At 37.4% G+C, this 19,857-nt stretch overlaps 8 protein-coding genes across 8 annotated transcripts; 3 read left to right on the forward strand and 5 right to left on the reverse strand.

The window, feature by feature from the left end:
* Positions 1 to 439: 439 nt before the first annotated feature.
* Positions 440 to 2,631, reverse strand: EV154DRAFT_183041 (uncharacterized protein). The gene has a single exon (XM_051594253.1). It carries the CDS (start codon positions 2,201 to 2,203, stop codon positions 557 to 559), a length of 1,647 nt encoding a protein of 548 aa, XP_051459178.1. The 5' UTR covers positions 2,204 to 2,631; the 3' UTR covers positions 440 to 556.
* Positions 2,632 to 6,009: 3,378 nt separating this feature from the next.
* Positions 6,010 to 6,615, forward strand: EV154DRAFT_480031 (uncharacterized protein; the record flags this gene model as incomplete). The annotated part of the gene is made up of 4 exons (XM_051598304.1): positions 6,010 to 6,031; positions 6,068 to 6,189; positions 6,222 to 6,368; positions 6,457 to 6,615. The coding sequence occupies 4 exons, from the start codon at positions 6,010 to 6,012 to the stop codon at positions 6,613 to 6,615; spliced, it is 450 nt and encodes a 149-aa protein (XP_051459179.1).
* Positions 6,616 to 7,046: 431 nt separating this feature from the next.
* EV154DRAFT_504017 (putative DNA-directed RNA polymerase II 15.1 kDa polypeptide) lies at positions 7,047 to 7,821 on the forward strand. Its single transcript, XM_051600988.1, has 4 exons — positions 7,047 to 7,179; positions 7,291 to 7,419; positions 7,484 to 7,529; positions 7,591 to 7,821. The coding sequence occupies exons 1-4, from the start codon at positions 7,151 to 7,153 to the stop codon at positions 7,747 to 7,749; spliced, it is 363 nt and encodes a 120-aa protein (XP_051459180.1). The 5' UTR covers positions 7,047 to 7,150; the 3' UTR covers positions 7,750 to 7,821.
* Positions 7,757 to 9,610, forward strand: EV154DRAFT_504019 (dihydrolipoyllysine-residue succinyltransferase E2 component). The gene is made up of 6 exons (XM_051600989.1): positions 7,757 to 8,019; positions 8,091 to 8,122; positions 8,213 to 8,284; positions 8,348 to 8,524; positions 8,586 to 9,181; positions 9,246 to 9,610. The coding sequence occupies exons 1-6, from the start codon at positions 7,880 to 7,882 to the stop codon at positions 9,546 to 9,548; spliced, it is 1,320 nt and encodes a 439-aa protein (XP_051459181.1). The 5' UTR covers positions 7,757 to 7,879; the 3' UTR covers positions 9,549 to 9,610.
* On the reverse strand, positions 9,585 to 14,201 carry EV154DRAFT_462134 (SH2 domain-containing protein). The gene is made up of 5 exons (XM_051597576.1): positions 13,981 to 14,201; positions 13,822 to 13,912; positions 13,672 to 13,748; positions 13,164 to 13,613; positions 9,585 to 13,083 (listed from the first exon to the last, which is right to left on the reverse strand). Exons 1-5 carry the CDS (start codon positions 14,161 to 14,163, stop codon positions 9,673 to 9,675), a joined length of 4,212 nt encoding a protein of 1,403 aa, XP_051459182.1. The 5' UTR covers positions 14,164 to 14,201; the 3' UTR covers positions 9,585 to 9,672.
* Positions 14,202 to 15,155: 954 nt separating this feature from the next.
* Positions 15,156 to 15,932, reverse strand: EV154DRAFT_440995 (uncharacterized protein). The gene is made up of 2 exons (XM_051596944.1): positions 15,797 to 15,932; positions 15,156 to 15,676 (listed from the first exon to the last, which is right to left on the reverse strand). Exon 2 carries the CDS (start codon positions 15,480 to 15,482, stop codon positions 15,276 to 15,278), a length of 207 nt encoding a protein of 68 aa, XP_051459184.1. The 5' UTR covers positions 15,483 to 15,676; positions 15,797 to 15,932; the 3' UTR covers positions 15,156 to 15,275.
* Positions 15,156 to 16,345, reverse strand: EV154DRAFT_504023 (uncharacterized protein). Its single transcript, XM_051600990.1, has one exon. It carries the CDS (start codon positions 15,945 to 15,947, stop codon positions 15,582 to 15,584), a length of 366 nt encoding a protein of 121 aa, XP_051459183.1. The 5' UTR covers positions 15,948 to 16,345; the 3' UTR covers positions 15,156 to 15,581.
* EV154DRAFT_504024 (uncharacterized protein) lies at positions 16,193 to 17,265 on the reverse strand. The gene has a single exon (XM_051600991.1). It carries the CDS (start codon positions 16,973 to 16,975, stop codon positions 16,637 to 16,639), a length of 339 nt encoding a protein of 112 aa, XP_051459185.1. The 5' UTR covers positions 16,976 to 17,265; the 3' UTR covers positions 16,193 to 16,636.
* Positions 17,266 to 19,857: the final 2,592 nt, after the last annotated feature.

Below are 19,857 nucleotides of genomic sequence, written 5' to 3' on the forward strand. Positions count from 1 at the left end.
AAAATACGTTCTTGTAACTACGTATATTTAACCCTTCTATTTTTGTCATCTTATTCTCTTTCTTTCCACAAGTGTTAGCTGAAAGAAACGTTCTTACATATAACTAACTCATAAGAAAAAACATCTGGTAGGTATATATAATTATACGATATCACGCTACCCAAACTCATGCAGAAGGAGTTATGCGGTTTGATAATTATATAATAGACCCTAGTATATCGGTAACTTCACATCAAAGAGATCAAAATTTGATAATACAAATCTCGAGTACGATAGTCAAATCAACAATCCATTATTTGACATAAGTTTATGACGACAGCTCAATCGGACGGGGAAGGTGTGACTGTAATATTCTGAACGTTAACAAACATAACCCCAAACTTTTGCAATATGCTCCAATTCATCACAATTACAAATAAACAAAACTTCATTACAAAAATTTAATAATACAAAACACTTAATTTTCTTTTTATTGAGACTACAAAAATATTGATGCTGGTAAAGGGTAATTGAAGCCAGCTCACATATTTTTTAGTTTTTTTTTCGATAGGGTAAATTATTTGTACATGCCGTTGATAATGGCAGCGGTACGTGCTCTGCTTTGCTTTACTTGTAAAAGAACAGCAGATACAGATTGACTGATAGGCTTGCTAGCTGGACGTACTTGTTGATGTTCCATATAAGAGTAACGAGGTGGTGTAGCTGGTCCGGCATCGAAATCTCCTGATTGGGTTGAATCTGTTGAGATAGAACTTCCAATGCTATGAGAAGGAGACATCAATTGTTGTGTATTGACAAAAGGTCGCTTTTCCTTGGATCTCGATGACATGATTTCTTCCTCGCGTACAGTTTCGGGCTTTGGATTGCTGTACTTTCGAACACGGGTTGATAGGACAGGCAACAAAGAGTGTCTTTCCTCATTATTAGGTACAGAGAAGGATCTGGGACGACGTGGTGGTGTTACCTTCACATTAACCTGTTCATCATAGCTGCCATGATAGGAATCCCTCTTATTAATATTTAATGTGGGATGCTTATCGGATGGATTCTCATGGGAAGGCTCGTCAAGGTTAAAAGAGACCCTTCGAGTACGACTAGATCCAGCTTGATTTTGTCCGGTATCCCTGGGCGTGGCTTCTGAAGGATGCTTGGTTAAATCATTCATACGGTTGGATGTAAGCGTACGATCACGAAGAGATAATTTTCGAGTAACAGTTATCCCAGCTTGGTGATGCTTAGTATCATTGGGTACATATTTTTCAGCATCCCTAGTATTGGTAGATGTTGCTGTTGTTGTAAGTCTACCACGGGTTGAATAGCGACGAGTTTCAATAGGTTCTGCATCCTTAGTAGCTTCATTTGGTACAAATGAGTTGCGATTTGATTGGCTTTGGTAGGTATTGGTCCTAGCTGGCTCTAATCGAATGGATGTAGCTCGGGATCTTGTGATTTCTGCATTTTTGGTATCAGTATTCTCAGTTGAAAGACGTCGTTGACAGTAGCGACTACTGATGGTGGAGATATCTCGAGTTGGTAATTTTGGCTTACGTGTTTCTGTGGTGGTCGGATAACGTAAATCAGGACGCTTTTGTTCTAATTTAGGCTTGATATCGATTGCCTTTTCAATTGAGAGACGTCGTTGAGAATATCGACTTGTTACAGTAGAGAGATCTCGTGGCTTTGGGTGTGTTGCTGTGGTTGTAGATTGACGAGGCTCGTAACGCTTTGTTTCAACCTTTGGTTTGGTATCAGTATGATCCGTGGAGAGACGTCGTTGTGAATATCGACTGGTGATGGTCTTACTGTTATCCTCATTAGAAGATCGTCTTTGAGTATATCGAGAAGCAGCAGTACTTGATTCTGCAACAGTGTTCTGGATTTGATTTTTAGAAGTGTTTTCAGCAGAAAGACGTCGTTGTGAATATCGGGATGATGCAGTAACATCTTTGCGTTGAATATGGTGAGTTTCTGCTGCGGAATCTTGAGTTTTGGTGCTGTAACGACTAAGGAGAGAATCAAGTGGCGGTGTGACGCTGCTAGATTCTTCTACAGATGCTCTTCTGAGGGTAGATGGAAGCCTCTGTGAATATCTGCTTACGATAGTTTTGGCCTCTGATGAGCGTTTTTGAGCAGTGATGGTCTCTGGAAGAGAAGAAATTTGTACGCTACGACGTGCGGAAGGTACATCAATGTGACGCTGCATTTCGTTTGTGGAGATGTTATCCTTTTTATCGGATTTAGCTGGTTTGGAAGCCAATTCAAGTAATAAAGAGCCTCGATACGGAGGACATGCCTCTTTGAGCTCATCAACTGGGCTTGGAGCGATATACTCAGGAGAGCTTCTGGTGTTATTAACACTTAATAATGGAGAGAGCCTAATTATAAAAAAATAAAAAGAGTTGATATTTACGTAATAGTGTGAGAATATTTTTATTCTACCTTGTTACCAAAGCGTCTTTTTTGTAACGATGATTACTTTGTGGGGAAGGAGTCAAATAATCGGGTCGTAACATGACTTCATTGACGCCGTATGGGCCCATAAAATCCCTAAGGTCACTCTTTACCAAGTCAACCTCTGAGCTGTCTGATCAATTAAAGGATTTGATTTAATAAAAAGGTAATTTATATGGGATGTATTTTTTTTTTTTTTACCATCAATAAGTTTATTATAATGGGCAAGACTATCAGCCACAGAAGGAGAGGGTGACAGAGAAACTCTTGTTCTCAATAAAGGCTCATTGTCGACGCGTGGTGAGTAGGTTGAGTGTTGTTTCCAAGTATTTTGCTCCATTGCTTTGTACATGGGGTCTTCTCGACTGGTGGCCGACAATGGCGTTACAAGTGATCGTCTTAAACTTTGGACTGCATTATCGTCATAGTTTTTAAAACTTAATCGAAATGTTCTGTCGTGCTCATTACTATGCAGACTGTAACTAACAGAAGCTGCTTCTTCTTCAGCCAAGGCTGTCTCCAAGTCAATATAATCGTTTTGGTTGTATGCGAAGTAAGAGTTATCTGCGATAGACATTTTTTTTTTTTGAAGTGGAGAAAGAAAATAAAAAAGGAGGGGAAAGAAATTTTTTTGGAATTTTATTATTGCCAAATAAAAAAATGAGTTACACCGGGATAGCCTTTGTTTCATATATATAAAAAATTGGGACAGTAATACATGCACATGAATTAAAAGCCATGCACATTTGACAGTTTTCTTTGTATTGTTATTGTTTTTATGATATCAGTATTTGTTGTCCCTTGTGACCCCCTTTTCCCCATATTACTTTATTGTTCGTAGTTATTATTAGATCAGGTTTTGCTCGTGCACTGGCCTTTCATCCCTTTAAATTGGGTTAAACAGTTTTACCGAGCTTATAAAATAGTGAAGTAACAGCTGATACACTAATAAATGAATTCTATACATTAGTTTTTTCAAAAATTCAATCTTCCGTGGTATACTCACAACTTACAGACTATGTTATACGGGTAGAGAGCAGAAAGATGTACTCTAACTATTTTTACGATCACTTTTTTTTTTAATTATACCGCTTTAATTCGTACAACCTAGTCATGGTGCACCTTCCATCATAAGTGTTACAAGAAAACTTACTACATCAAGCCTAATGTTATTTTGCACAACCCCCCATATAGAACAAAGTAAGCCCCATCCAAATACAAATGCAGTCCGTAGTTATCAGCAGATATCGGGACTTAGACTTTTTTTTTTTTTTTTTACAATTACCATTGTCGCGAGGAAATGTAACAAAAAAATAACTCTTTGACCAGGTCCACAAAAGTGCTTGATAGTATGGCGAGATGATGTCATACTTTTCTCTTGTACACTTTAATGCAGGTTCATTCATCGATATACCATTTGCCTATGGGTGATCTTCAATTTAAAGGCCTTGCATAAGAATGAGCCTGACTGAAAATCTGAGAATTGGATTGTCATTTGTTTATATCACGTCGAATGTATTCGTAACTTTATGCAATCGTTAAATGTATCGTTACTTTTGTATACCTGTATGTCTCGGAACCACTATGGAAACACTTGTAACTGCAAGCCTCCGTTCACTATGAGAGTTAGGTAAAACTAAGCAGTGGTTTACCAAATAATAGAGATAAAACGTAAAATTGCATGACCTTTTTCTCGCCGTCTTTTTGCAGATTCGTCCTTAAAGATATCGACATTTCTCCTTGGTATTAACAGAGGAAAACAAGAAATGTTTAGTCTATATTTATAATAAAATGTGACGTGATTCCATGGTAACACGGAAAGTATGAAAAGATGTGCAGATCAAATTTACCAATAAAACAACGGGAGCTGAAAGTCCAAGCTTCTTGTTCCAAACTTGTTGAATTAAGAACAGAAAATAGTTGTTACTATACACTCGAACCCATTGGAAACGTTTGACCAAGTTATCACGGACAGCAAGCAACACGCGCTCCTAAGGGAGAATATAATAATAACACGCCGCACGCATAATTCATGAGATCAAGTGTCATCAAAACTGTTCATAAAAAAGAGGGTTGTATATGCTTAAGTGTAACGTGATTTTTGTAAAAATAAAAGGGGTGTGTGTGATCTAGCTATAGATTGACATATGATAAAAACAAAAACAGTATGCATTTTTGTATAGGCATGTGTTTATATATACTCTCAGAAGTGTGAGAGAAGATAAGTAGATTTGGTATATATACAGGGATTACAATGTTAGAAACGATGGATGAGGTGCTTAATAGATGATCTGATGTTTTTTTTTCTGTTGGTCTTCTTCATCCTGAATAATAACTAGTTTTAGCAAACTTTATAAATACGAGGAACAGGAGAATCGAATAAATTGCTATTCACTTAAAAAGATACTTCTAACGACAATCAACCAAGCATTGAAGATCAAACATTTGCGACCTTAACTACTAGTAAAATCAAATAATCTTAATTTAAAAAAGAAACCGCTTTTCTTAGCGACAGCTGTTCCTAAGAGACCCGAAAAGAAAACATTTCTTTCTCTCTTTTTAATGAACGCAGTAGACCATCTCGATTTGGTCAACTCCTATCAGTTTTAATATTTGGTCCGGTCTCTTTATACCAGGGTTATAAATGTCGTGGGGCCCTTCCCGGATATAACCCATTTTTGAAGAATGCTAATATATAAAACGTAGATCCCTCGTGCAGAAATATAAATACCAAGGGAGTAATAATAATAACTGAATGAAAGTTAGTTCTCCCATTTGTAATTAATGTAAATGCATATACTTAAAATAAAGGGGGGAGGGTGAGCTGTCAATGATTGTCTTTGAATGAATGACAAAATAATTATGCATTTCTACTTCTTATTGTAGACAATGAAATTTACTATGAGTGCATCCATCAGATTTATTGTCGCGCCCCATTGTGTGTATGGCGATCATTTAAAAAGATCGACATTTTCATTGTGTGGAAAGAATAAGTGTTTAATATACACTATTTGAATGAATTACGGTTTACTTCTGCGCATAATTGACACTGTAATATCTTTTAACTGACAAAGCGCATGATGTTATCTCATACAATGCCTTTACTATCAATCGAACAACTGTTTTTACAACGTCTAATAATTTAATAACTTCACAATATATTTATCAAATAGTGATACATTGTATCCATTCATATAATGTGCTCGATGTCCTGTTAGCCATATGATCTTTGATACAAATTACAGTAGTTTTTTCTTTATGTATCATAAAATAAAGTCTTTTCCCGATTTTTATTCTCCATGATGATTTACTGTCTCTCATATCTTAAACAATAAGAAAAACAATTTTTACCTTTTGCACCAATTTAAATTGAATAGAAGACCAATTCTAGATTTGAACAAAACCAATCCAAACTTTGAGGACTAAAAGCTAAGTCCTTTCAACAAGTGTCTACACCTTACCTGCTTAATACAAGAAAATATTGCCACCAATGACCATTGCGTGAGGTTTCGGTGTACTGTATATGATACAGAAGGCACAATCGTGGATGAAATAAGCATGTCTTCTGAAAATTTACAAGGTAAGTATTTTTTTACGTTCCCGTGCAAAAAACCAGACGTGCAGTTGATTAAGTCTGTATTTCATCTAAGCGTTAGTCTTAGCGACAGTACCGATCAATCAACCACAGATCAACTATCTGTTGGCACAAACAATGCTGACATGGAAAATACCTCAGCTGTAAATACCCACCATATAACCAACTGAGACAGCCACCTCAGGAACTCCCATCATTTTATCAATTGGCTTCCTCAGCCTTTATGTCTGCAAGAGTAAAACTTTCACCGCTTGGTCTCCTTGCTCGCCCGTTGGCCATTAAGCCCAAACATGGGTTACTTGCCCAGCTCCAACATGGATTGGTTTATCGCCTTATGCCCGCTTTGACTACTTGATTTGGAATCCCATCTATTCCTTAATCTAAATTCAATGTGATACATGTGGTTGTAGGAATCACCAAGAATTTATAGAGGCTGTGGCATGATGGCTTTAGAGCTTAACTTGGAGTGCTCCACTCAAAGGCACCTTATTCTGGAAATAGACATTGTTTTTTTTAAGTGTTCAAAAATCTCAAACACACGCTACATGTCGAATAGAAACAGTCTGTAGCAGACGCATTGGTTTGATCGTGCAAGAGCTGATTAATACAACGCATAAAAAAGTAAAGCACTATTGACTTTAAGAAAAGCAATCCGGATCCATCATAACAAGACTAATCCTTAAACCAGGTAGGAATTTATCTGATGTTTACGAAGCATTTTAATGCGATGTAAAGAACTGTATAAGATAAGTTGTGGACAATTACAAATTGAAAGTAATCTGTCGCATAAATTCTTGTTGTATACACAGCCAATTTCCTTTCTAAGGCCAGGAATAAATTAATTGTACAATGTCAATCTGATACTAATAAAAAAAAAATAAGCCTTTTTCTTATAGCGACTTGGAAAATAATGATAATGGCATTTATAAAGGCGATAGAAGCTAAACGCAATGTAAATCAGGTTAAGCTTTACCAAGTCCATCAAATCAAGTTTAAAGGCCCCCAAAAAAGTTGAAGTCACACTTTCCAAAAGGGACAAAATTCTGTTTTTGGCTTGTAAAAAAAAGAGAGTGCTTTACTTTTTTTTTTTTTTTTTTACATACAATGGCAACCTTTAAATATTGTTTAGACTGGTACATTACATCAATAAACACAGGTTGCGTGCGTGCGTGCGTGTGCACGCGCGCATGCGACGACGACGACAAACAAAACAAAGATATTAAACAAGACATGTGATTTTGTAGTAATAACTTGTTATACCCAAAAGAAGATAAATCGAGAAGAAAGTTGATGTTTGCATGTAGAAATTGTCAATATGAAGAAGAAGCCGAGAATGTCTGTGTGTATAGACACGAAATCGTACATGCACCTTCGTATGACATGATGAATCTGTTTTAGTTTCTCTGATTTTTTAACCATTTTTTTTTTTTTCAAAAGTGAACAGACCATGATGTTGGCTGATTTGAGTACTGATCCTACTCTTGTAAGTTGCCTCACAATAATGTATTTATAATTCAGAAAATTAACTCTTACTTCGCGTAAAGCCTCGTGCCAATGTTACTTGTGCAAAATGTGGCAATCCCGAAGCTGTTTTCTTCCAATCTTCTTCCAGACGCCCTGATGCAAAAATGACACTTTATTACGTATGTGGTAACCGAGGCTGTGGTCACCGTTGGGACGAAGCAGACGAGAGTAAAAAGTAATGCATTTCTGCACTTTAAAAAATTAAAAATAAAAAATAATGACCGGCCCTCTTGGATTTAAAAAAAAACATACCCCACACATATTTTTTTGCTTTCTTTCCTTGTATTATTTTTTATTATTATTATTAAAATGCAAACTGCATTACGTTCAACACCCATGACTTTGCGTCACTTGAGCCGATCGGCTCTTAATCTCGGTCGTCATGCTACCAGACAACTTTCCGTCCAGGCACCTTGTGCTTTAAATATGGTTGCTAACAAGCAATTCAAGTAAGCCTTCCCTTTATTTATTTTCCCTTAAAACAAGGCCACTGACCCTTGCCTTTATTCTTCTTTTATAGATCTAACCAATGGATGCAAACACGATTCTACGGTAAATGATAAATTTCCTTTATCCTGTTCTCACTTGAAAAAAAGGGAGATTTTTTATTCTAATTTTGCATTATTTTTATGAAATATTTAGCTGACAAGATCGTCCAAGTACCTCAAATGGCTGAATCCATCTCTGAAGGAACATTGAAACAATGGGTTAAAAGTAAGAGTGGGATATACGTTGATGATTTAAAAAAAAACATGTACTAAGGATCGTCATTGATAGACGTGGGCGATTACGTGAAACAAGATGATGAGGTAGCCACAATTGAAACTGATAAGATTGATGTCACTGTCAATTCTCCTGCATCAGGTACCATTGTCGAAATCTACGCCCAAGAAGAAGACAATGTCTCTGTCGGTGCTGATTTCTTCAAGTTGGAACTCGGTGAACCTAAAGAAGGTAAGCGGCATTCTCATTTTGGAACTTTACTCAGTATTTAACTTTTCATACATCTGAATAGGTTCCGCTCCTGCTCCCAAGAAGGAAGAAGCTAAGCCTGTTGAGGAAGAGAAAAAGGAAGAAAAGGTTGAGGAAAAGAAGGTAGAGAAGAAGGAAGAGAAGGCTGCCCCCAAGCCCGCCGCCGCTGCTCCTGCTCCTGCTGCTGCTGCCGCCCCCAAGGCTTCTCAAGCACCTGTTGCCGAAGAGGTTGCCTTTGGTAAGCGTACCGAAAGTCGCGTCAAGATGAACCGTATGCGTCTTCGTATTGCTGAACGTCTTAAGCAATCTCAAGATACTGCTGCCTCTTTAACCACTTTCAATGAAGTCGATATGACCAACTTGATGGCCCTTCGTTCTGAATACAAGGATGCTGTCATCAAGAAGCACAATGTCAAGTTTGGCTTCATGTCTGCCTTTGTCAAGGCCTCTGCTTGTGCTTTGACCGAGTTCCCCGCTGTCAATGCCTCCATTGATGGTGCTGAGATTGTCTATCATGACTTTGTCGATTTAAGTGTCGCTGTTTCCACCCCCAAGGGTTTGGTTACTCCCGTCCTTCGTAATGTCGAAGATATGGGTTTATTAAAGATTGAGCAAAGTGTTGCTGCTCTTGGTAAAAAGGTACAAAGCAAGAAAAGAGTCTTTTATATCCCTTGTCACTAAAAAAAAAAAAAAAAAAAAATAGGCTCGTGATAACAAGATCACTATTGAGGATATGGCTGGTGGTACTTTCACCATTTCCAACGGTGGTGTGTTTGGCTCTTTAATGGGTACACCCATCATTAACTTGCCTCAAACTGCTATTCTCGGTATGCACGGTATTAAGGAAAGAGTGGTTGCTGTGAACGGCAAGGTTGAAATCCGTCCCATGATGTACATTGCTTTGACCTATGATCATCGTTTAGTGGATGGTCGTGAGGCTGTTCAATTCTTGGTTAGAATTAAGGAATTGGTTGAAGATCCCAGAAGATTACTTCTTGATGTATAGAAAAAAACAAAAAAAAAAGTTAAAATAAAAAGGAATCTCTTTGTGTGTGTTTTTTTTATTTATTTTACATGGCTTTTATTTTATTTTTTTCTCTTTCTTTGTGATTTATTTATATATGAATTATTTAATATCTACTGCTTTGCATACTTCTCTTCTTTTGTCTTTGTGCTTCAGCTTGTTGAATGTGTTTAAAGCCATTGATTAAATCATCTACTTGAGGGTATGATACATCACGTAAACGGTATCCATCGGGTAAAACACGCACCACCCAACGCATGGGAGGACCACGCAAACTCAGCTTGAAGCCCAAATCAAAGTAACCCGGCTTCTCACTTTGACAGAACCCATAAGCAGACATTTTAGGATTCGCCTGTGTCAACGCAGTCAAATGTCGATTTAAGGCATCAATACCTCCCGCCTGATATTTAGGATGTGCCATCAATTCATCCACTTTACGAGCAATCGCTTCTATATAGGTGACAATCAATTCATCGAAATCTTCAAATGTCTGGTTACCAATCTTGAGACGTGTGTGACCATGTACATCATTCTTGTTCTTGATCTCAACCACATCCACATGTTGATAGACATCTTCATCCACTTTCCAAGTGATGGCAACATGATCATAACCATGTGAAGAGGGTCGAATCACAAGATCGCCTCGTTGACGTGTAGACAAATAATCTTCAGCTTCACGATGGTTAAAGGGTCTGAACAAGGGATGTTTGATCACTCGCTTGGATTTAGACTGCTTACGACGACTGGCGCGATGCTGTTCATATTCTTGGGTTTCTGCTACACGATCATAATAAGGGTCCTCTGCCAATCGACGTAATTGGTAATCCGAGCCAGGTTTTGTATCTGATGCTTTACACGACAAATCTACCATGAATTTCTCTCGATCGATACGAAGCACTTTACAGTTGATGGTTTGGCCCACCTGCAACACGTCACTGACATTCATGATACGATCATCCGAGGCGTTATCTACATAGATCATACCTTCCAGACCCGAATCAAGAACACAGTTGGCAATCTTTCCGCGTACAGCCACCACCATGGCAGGAATAATAAACCCTTCACTCAGACTTTGACGTGTTTCACCCGTCACCATAATAAAAGTCTCTTCAGAAGTAGGACGATTGTAACGATGACGACGATCATGATAGGGACCTTGTAATTCCAATTTAATATGTTCCAAGATTTGTCTTTTGGGTGCATTGTACTGTTTACGCAAGACAACGGCATAATCATCCAGGATCAAATCATTAAGTTTATCGGGGTATTCTTTAATTACTCGTGTCACGACGGCTACCTTGGAGTCATAATCATCCATTTCATCTTCATCAATCTCTAATGCATCGGCAGCCATTTTACGAGCAAGGTCATAATCTTGAGGATGGATACGTGTATCATCCAAGATATCAGCACCGTCGATATCACGAATACGTAAATAACTAGCACAGTTCATGAATGTATTGGCAGGAGTTAATTTACGAAGCACAAGAGCAGTACGACTTTCAAGTTCTCCTGTAGCTTCAATTTTCTTGAGGATACTTTGAGACTTACGAGGACCGAAACCGCAGACATATTGAAGCGCGTTGGCCAGATAGGGACTTTGAATGGCAGCATTCATATCGAAACCTAAATCATTCACTACACTAATCAAGGCACGTTCTAAAAAGAAATAAAGTGTATCTTCTGGTACGAGATATTGTAAATCATGATGATGGATGGCTAATAAATCACGACCGAGACCAACATATTCCAAGACGGGACTTTGTAAGCGACGTGCAAGCGAGATACAATAACGCATGGTTTCTGAATGCTCTGCAAATTCTTCTTGTGCACGACGAGAGTTCTTGTAAAGACGAGAGGCTTCATCATCCACAACCACCATATCCATGCGAGAAATCCCATTGTGTTCATTGGATTGGTTGATCTCACTCAACATGGTTTGCATATGTTTAATCACACGACGAGTATCTGCATTGTAACCAGCCACACCGAGCACATTTGCCTTTTTGGATTTAATGAAATCAGCCATTTCCTTCCAATGGCGTTCATCCTTCAGGTTGGGCACTTCCATCTGATCCAAGACTTTACCACGTTGGTTTACAAAAACGGCCACGATAGGATCCTTATTTGTACCACTACCTGATGATACAGTGACAACACGAGGTAAGGGACTCTTGAATTGAGATTCAGGGCCACGGAAGGGGCCAACATTAATCTTGTTATAAAGGTTGGTAAAGGAGGCTTGACAAATCGACTCCTGAGCTTCCACGCGCAATTTTTCTCGTACATATTTAGACATTAATGGCATCAAGTGTTCCTTTAATGCTTGCTCGATAATCTCTTTACGTTGATCGTTCCATTGTTGCACTGAGTCACTGAAGCCATCCGAGATATAGAATTCAGCAATACGATTGAACCAGGCAGGGTAATCAGCAATACTGATGGTAATAGTCAACAGATTGTCAGACTCACCCTTGAGAATATGTAAGAATTGACCATCTGTAAAAGCACTGATGGGTTTCTCGTTCAAGAATTTGAAGGGACGCATCACATGCAATTCATCAATGGCATGATAACCCTTTTCGGTAGGTTTGACAGTAACAGTGGCATACAATTCCCAGTCTTTACGCATGGCTTTTCTGACTTGAGGATCAAATGCCATTTCTTGAGCAAGGACAGATCGTACTGCCTTCAACACCTTGGTGATATCGGGGAAGCTGGCATCGACATACATATCAGCCTCTACCACAGGATCGACGGTTGAATCTTCAGGGAAATGACGACGATTGCCTTCCATATAATTGGCACCGAATTGTTTAGCGGTGATACCGAATCTGGGTAAAAAGTCGTGCATTCTTGTCTTTTGACTTAATTCGAATAATGATTTGTTCATGGGACGTTTAGGACCCTTTGTTTGTTGTTGCATAATATTGATCTTTTCCGAGAAATTCAAATTGATGTAATCTGTCAAATCCGAAATTTCCTCCACCTTTTCAACACGTGACATCATGGTATCAACATATTCGTCATGGATATAACATTTGGTGATAAATTCCTGTAAGGCTTGACGACGATCAATGAAACTATGGTATTTGAAATCCAAATCGTAAATCTCCCAAAGATCTTTCTCTGTCAAGATTTCCTTGCTGATGCCTGTGGCACGATCTACCTCCGTAAAGAAATCACGACGATGATCCTTGATGTGAGGCACTTCCAAGAATTCACGTGTAAAGAAACTCACGACATAGGACACGGCTGTGGTGAATGCATCGCTAGCTAATTCTTGACCTCGATTACGTGCCATGATACGTGCAATCCATGCACCTTCTTCTTGTACCTGATCATTACTGGCCTGTTCAAATACTTTTTTGGTGCCTTCGTAACGCATCTGCAAACGTTCGGGGACGTCACGTAAACGAATCTCTTCATCCTCTTCTGTCATCATACGTTCAGCAAGTTCACTAGGTTCGAAAATATCAGCCAGTTGAGGTTCGCGTTCTCTTGTCTTTTCCGTCTCCTGTATTGTCATTTTAACACGATGTGATTTATTTTAAAATATATCGATTTTTTTCTTTTTTCTTTTCTTTTTCTCTTTACCTCGTCTTCATATTGAGCCCACTCATATTCACCACCGTCACCAAAAATATCATACATATCAACAAGAACATCTTCACTGATGCCTTCGGGCAAGATATCCATCATTTCTTTACTGGCCTTTCCTCTACCACGACGAGCATCTTCATAACGAGGTTGAGCTCTTTCACCCAAAACCTCGTTTAAATCATCGTCCTCGTCATCTTCATCTGCAATGAAATCGCCCATATCATCATAGGCGTCACGTTGACGGTATCTTGCTCTGCCATCGTCGTATTCTTCAGCATAGTCCTCACGACGACGGTGGTGGTGTTGGTCATTTCGGGCAGGTGAAGCGTGTGATTCCACATGGTCCACTTGATCGTCATCATCGTCAGAAAAAATATTGTCAATGCCTTTTTGTTCCTCACGCGAAATCTCTTCACGACCACGCTTAAGACGTTTTAATTTAGGCTAGCAACGTATATTAGTATTTAAATTGAGTGTTAGAGAAAATAAGTAGTGTACTCACGCCAGAAGTGCGACTTAATTTGATACCGGTATTTTCTTCCAATAAGTCTAAATCTTCCTCGTCCAAATCCTCGTCGTCTATTTGAAATGAGTTGGGGTTAATATGGAAGCGGCTAAAAGGGGTTATAGTGTGTGTGTGGGGAAACTTTACAATCTTCCACCTTCTTTCTCTTTTTACGACGTACAGCTACTCCGTCTGAAGTGTCAGAATCCTCGTCGTCTACAATGAAGCCTTCCGCCACCTATGTTTTTTTTTAAGAAAATAAGGAAACATGCATGGAGATTAGTTTCTTTAAAAAAATGGGCGTACTTTTCTAGCTTCTTCTTCATCCTCATCTTCTTCCTCTTCATCGTCGTCATCGTCACTGCCAAGTCCAGAGTTTTTACGGTTATACCCAATCTCTTCTCCTTCTTCATCAGAGTTTTGCGTCACGCTATTATCTTCGTCTTGATCTCCATACAAGTTGGAATCTTCGTCGTCGCTTTTAGACATTGTTTTACGAGGTAAAAGAAGTGAATGCTAAAAAAAACACGAGACTATGCCAGAAAAATTAAACAAAAAAAAATCCTCAATTTAAAAAAGACCGACGTCAACAATTGTAACAAAGTCACGCACTTTATATATATATATATATAAATGTGTGTGTAGATCCATGGATCATCCGTGTTTAATTGGACCTCCTCCTCTTCGTCAGTGCTTAACAATACCCAATCTGATCATCAGAAGGGAGAATATTTTTTCTTTCACTGCAATTTGTGAATGCATGGATAATCTTAGCCTAAATGGAATCCCAACATAAAAGTCATACCATCTGTGTTTATGCTCCCCCCAATGATTTTATCTCTAAAATTAAAAGCCGCTTCTGTTTCCGAGAAATATACAGCTAGCCGCTGCTGTCCGCTATTTGAAACCATCTGTATGTGTGTGTGTGTGTAAATAATGGAATTGGGCAAGTTCATCTCGTTTGTTTACGTGACACCATGCCCTTAACAACAATGCTGCTTTTAAAAGACGCTAAATGTATCATTCGACGGGTAGAAACGCTTTGGATGATCCTTTGATTTAAAGAGTTTGTGAAAAGGAAGAGTCTTCTTTTTTAATATAAAACCCTTTTCTATCTGCTCACCCGTGATACATCAGCAATAGAGATTAGAGAGAAAAGCGCGGGTAAAATAAAAAAGCAAATCATTTGACAAAGGAACATATAAAAAATAATCCCATTGTGAAAAAAAATAAAAAAAATAAAAGCTTCAGCCACTCCATGAATGTCTAATCTGAAACGCTAAATAAAGTTACACATGGGCTCTTTTTTTTTTATTTATAAAGGCCAACAAAGCTGGTCAAGATGCATGTAGAGATGCGTAAAATATACACATATTGTGTATGTACATATTAAAATGATGCTCTTTTAACCCCCCTCTCTCCCCCAATTTTATAGCAAGAATGAATAAATTAGTGAAGAGGCGTAAACCAAAAAAAAAAAAAAAAAAAAAAAAAAAAAAAAAAAAAAAAAAAAAAAACTGTTCACACCCTTGTGGCACATTGAACAAGTAAGGTAACAATGACACGCTACTATGCAAGGCTCAGAAGACACTTATCAAAGGTTAACTGATAAGGTGCATAAACACAACAATACCAAGGAAAAAATGATCACGCCCATTTGGGCTTAAACTTTGTTTATCAATTAATCTATATTTAAAGAAAAAAAAGAGAGAGAGAGCAGCCAAAAAAAGATTTATTTTATAAGTATCTCCAGAGAAGGGAGTATAGAGGGTATATGTATAATTATGTATATTATGTATTAAGGCCATTCAGGCTTTGTAGGGTGAAAAAGAAAAGATTTCAGCCATTTTTGATGAGAGGTATCGGGGGTTAGGATATACGCTTTAGAATAGAAATAATAGGGGATATTAAACGGCGCAACGTGGTGTTAGGCTTAATCGAACGGTTCTTTGTGGTTGATCAAATATTAAGGATTCTAATTCCTTGGCCTTGGGAGATTCTTCTTCGTCAAATTGACTCGAGAAATCCATCGAACGTGAAGAAGAGGAAGATAACAGTGAGGAAGATGAAGATCCTCTGCGTTTCCATAGAAACGCCAAGGATGAAACAGAGACCACTTGACGCCTCTGTTGTTGCTGTTGTTGTTGATGATGATGATGGTGGTCTTCGTCGATAGAATGTGACATTCGACGTGCTTTGCTGTAGGTCGCTGTGGTATTTAAAAAGAGTTTTTCTTCTTGACTCAAGTAAGGAATATGGATTTCAGAATTCATTTTTTTATAAAAAAGAAAGATAAAAAAAAAAGAAAAAAAAAAAAGAAAAGAAACCTTGTCCTTTTTATATCAGAAAATGCGCATTGGGCGCGTCCGCGTGATTAAGGTTTTTCCGCAATGACGAAACCTGTGTTTTCCCCCCTTTTTATCCCACTTTCTTTTCTACTTTCTTGTTGTCTCGTATCTTTGTAACACAACTCTGAACAGAAACACATGAGCAAGTCATTCTGTCGTTTGTGGGGGGTGGAGGAAAGTGAAAGGGAGTACTTTTTTTTCGTTTTCTTATTTTCATTATTTTAAACAGATTTTTTTATTTTTTTTTTATTTTACATTTTTTGCCAATTTAACCCTAGATTAATAAGTAGGCTATCCTGACAATAAAGATGGCCCTATTATGCATCCAATAAATGGTCCCTTGCTTCTTTGTTGAGTTCATGAGTAGCCACTTTTTGAGGAGCCCTTTTTTTCATTTATCTACGTGCACACTGACAACTAGAGTAACAAAAAGTACCGCTGCCTAAAATAATATTCATTTGATCTTAATATCCATGTTCAAAAAAAAAGGGAACAGAAACTTACCGAAATTCCGTATGCAATCTGCATTGGTTCGACTAATAAACAAGATGAAAATGAGATTACAAACACACACACACACACATGACTGTTATTAAATATTTTATATTTTTTTTTTACCAGTTGCAGTTATTATTATTTCCTCCATAGTTGCCATAGTTACGTCTACGCGTGGTCAACCCCGAAGCAAGACCGATGATCAAGCCAATGAGAATACAGCAACAAATGGCCGAACATAGTCGACGCTTTAGACCCAATTTACGGTTCTGTGGAGGTGCATAAAACTGTGTGAATTTTTGTCCCATATTATTTGCTGGAGGAGGTGGTCCCGGTGGTGGAGCATAACCTCCCTCAGGTGGTGGGGGAGGCTGGTAATAAGTTTGTCCGGGTAATTCTGATTGTCCATTTTGATACGCAGGTGGTGGTGCTTGTGTCTTCATGTTGTTCTCCATCATTTTATTTTATTTTAATTTATTAGGATAACAAACAGTGGTGAACAAAAATAAAAAAAAAAGATTCAACTGGTTTTTATCCCGAAACAAGAAACAATATTTTATAAGACATATACGAGTATGATATCACGATTATTCATTATTTATTGAAAGTAGTCTAAAACAAATGGCAAAATCATGACTTCATCACTAAACCGAGGATAAAAGGACCTCCTCATTTTAACTAGCGTCATTCTTGTCCCCGTCATGATGAGAGAGAGAAAATGTATTCTATCATAAACGCAGTGCCATTGACTACCCAGAAAAAAAAAGTGACATGAAAAAAAATAAAAAAAAAGTGACCCTTCACCTTATTTTGATTCACAGCAGCTACGATTAGTGCTGCAGAAAATTTCAATCATTTTTGTGAAAGGGTGTGGTTTTTTGAAACCAGTGTTACACCAGGGTTGACCTATTGTATTTTTTTTTTTTTTTTTTTTTTTTGTGTGATTGCTGAGTTCAGCCCAGCAAGTGGGCTGGATTCATCATAAGGCTAAGCCCATTTTATCAGTGCATTCAGATGAAAATGGAACAAGCCTCACCTCTCATATATAATAGAGGTCAATTGTAATGATCGACCTATTATGATTGTAAATTTGAAAGGGGATCGACCCCGCTTTTGGGGAAAACATGGTGGGACTGTTTAAATTAAAGGAACATGTAGGCCGTTGCGGGCAAGTAAAAAAAAAATTTTTACAAAGGGGATAAAAAGGGCAGTTTTTCGTGAGTGTTTGTAGGTTTCTCATTCACATTTTATGGTAAGTTTAGAAATCCAATTCTATTTTTTTTGGGTATTTGGTTTTTGGGAAAAATACAAAGATGATCTAGGCATTTGACTTTAGGTTTCCTTCGGGATCCATTGACGACAAACATCTAGCTACCTTAATCAAACCTCTGACATATTTTTCTTAAAAACTAAATCAAACCAAACTATAAACATATTCTTATTGTAATATTTTATTAATCCTTCATTTTTCTCTTTACAGATACCATAAAAACTGAATACAAAGGCTTTTTTTCTCTTTTTTTAATAAAAATAAAAATATTTTGTCCAATACATTTCGCGTTCCTTGATTTTTAAATGTTTGTCCTGTGGCTTATTCAGGCACAGCTACGAAATAAGGCTGATAAGTATGCTCAGTGTCGTGTAAAATTATGTGTTTGGCACTGATAACCTCTCCCGATTCCCTAATTGTTTATATAATTACGATTTAGCCTGTCTTAATGTCTAAAGACACAGCGACAATACAATACAACATCCACTCTGATTAGATGTAATAATTAACTGAGAAGTTGTGTAAATGAGATCTTATTAGTGCATCCACAGAGGCGCTATAAAAATTTCTATTTTGGACTGCTTTCTTCGCTTTCAATTTCGAAACCATTAGTTTTCCCACACTGGCAGTCCTATATTAAATATCCTTTTTTACTTCCAAATAAAATAAAATGGATTTTTTACTTCCTGAACAACTAATCGAATTCAAAAATTAAGTAGTTTTTTGTTGAATCAGTCACCCTCATACTCCTATCAATCATAACGGAAATAACAACAACAACAAAAAGGGTTTAGGTTCCATCCCGGTTCCGAATTTTGAAACAGAATGGAAAGAAACTTTATTTGAACAACCAAAGTTCTATCTTGGGGTTCCAAATATGGAAAATCATATATTTCAGCAACTCCGTTGTGGATGCCCTAACACATATAAGTTGACCAATACTCTGACCCTTCATCATTGTTAAGAAATTGTTATAAGCTATATTTATTTGAAGATTCCTTGTGATGTTTAACACTTGAAAAATAATGAGATAATGAGATAAAGGTATAATTTCATTTAGAATGAAAATAGACTAAAAGGGAACCCTGTTGCTATGAAATAATTTATCCTTTTCATACTGCACAACTGTGGAAATCGATAAAGATCTCTGAATAAAAACAAGAAATTTATCAAACTTGCAAAAGAAACTAGGGCCTCAAAGATCTCTTAGGGACAGCCCGAGTGCGCTTAGTTGTAATCTCTGATTATGATACCTTAACTGACATTAAAAGATCAATATAAGTTATCGTCTTGAACCAGATACAAATTTATCACAACCAACATATGGTAAACCTGTCTGTGTGTTTTATGGTTTACTTTCAGCTCCTCATTTGGACTTGACCCTAATATTTCAGCGTAAGATTAAGATCGAACAAGCCCAAGGGCGAAAGAGTGATAACAGAATTGCCAAAATAAGTATAAATCGTTCAATATACTTTTAGTCGTAACTATTCCAATGTTTTTGATTGCACATTCTTGTTTCCATGTCAAAACACAGATCTTAGACTGCGACTAAACGTGCACCTTGGCTGTACCGCAGAAAAGCGTTGGTTTGTATAAATAATATTCGGATGTAATGATCCCATACAGAGAAGCCATAATGCGGTGTCGATGACAATAACATTCATTTTTAAAATGTGTATGTTTTGTAGTACAATATTCAGGGGAAATTGTATTTTCCAATAGATATAGCCGTGGCACCTAAATGTGGTTGATGTGACATTTTATGCCTTCATCTTTTGATGTTATTATTTATATGTATATCTTAATACTGTATGTGGAATGGTATAGTATAAAGCCTGTTTATAAAGTAAATGATCAGTATTAAATATAAAGTATTAATAAGAATTATACTTGGGATTACCAAATGGAAAAAATATATGTAGCTTCGGTCATGACAACTACTCTCCTAGGTTTTAATAATGAGCCAATCTTGCTGATTTTAGTATACATCTACACCTTGTCTCCGGTTTTGTGTTATATAAATACTACATACTCGTTAGAATTGATGTTAGGTAACATTGTCCCATA

Source organism: Mucor mucedo (assembly GCF_025094135.1).
Source record: "Mucor mucedo strain NRRL 3635 chromosome Unknown EV154scaffold_31, whole genome shotgun sequence".
NCBI lineage: Eukaryota > Fungi > Mucoromycota > Mucoromycetes > Mucorales > Mucoraceae > Mucor > Mucor mucedo.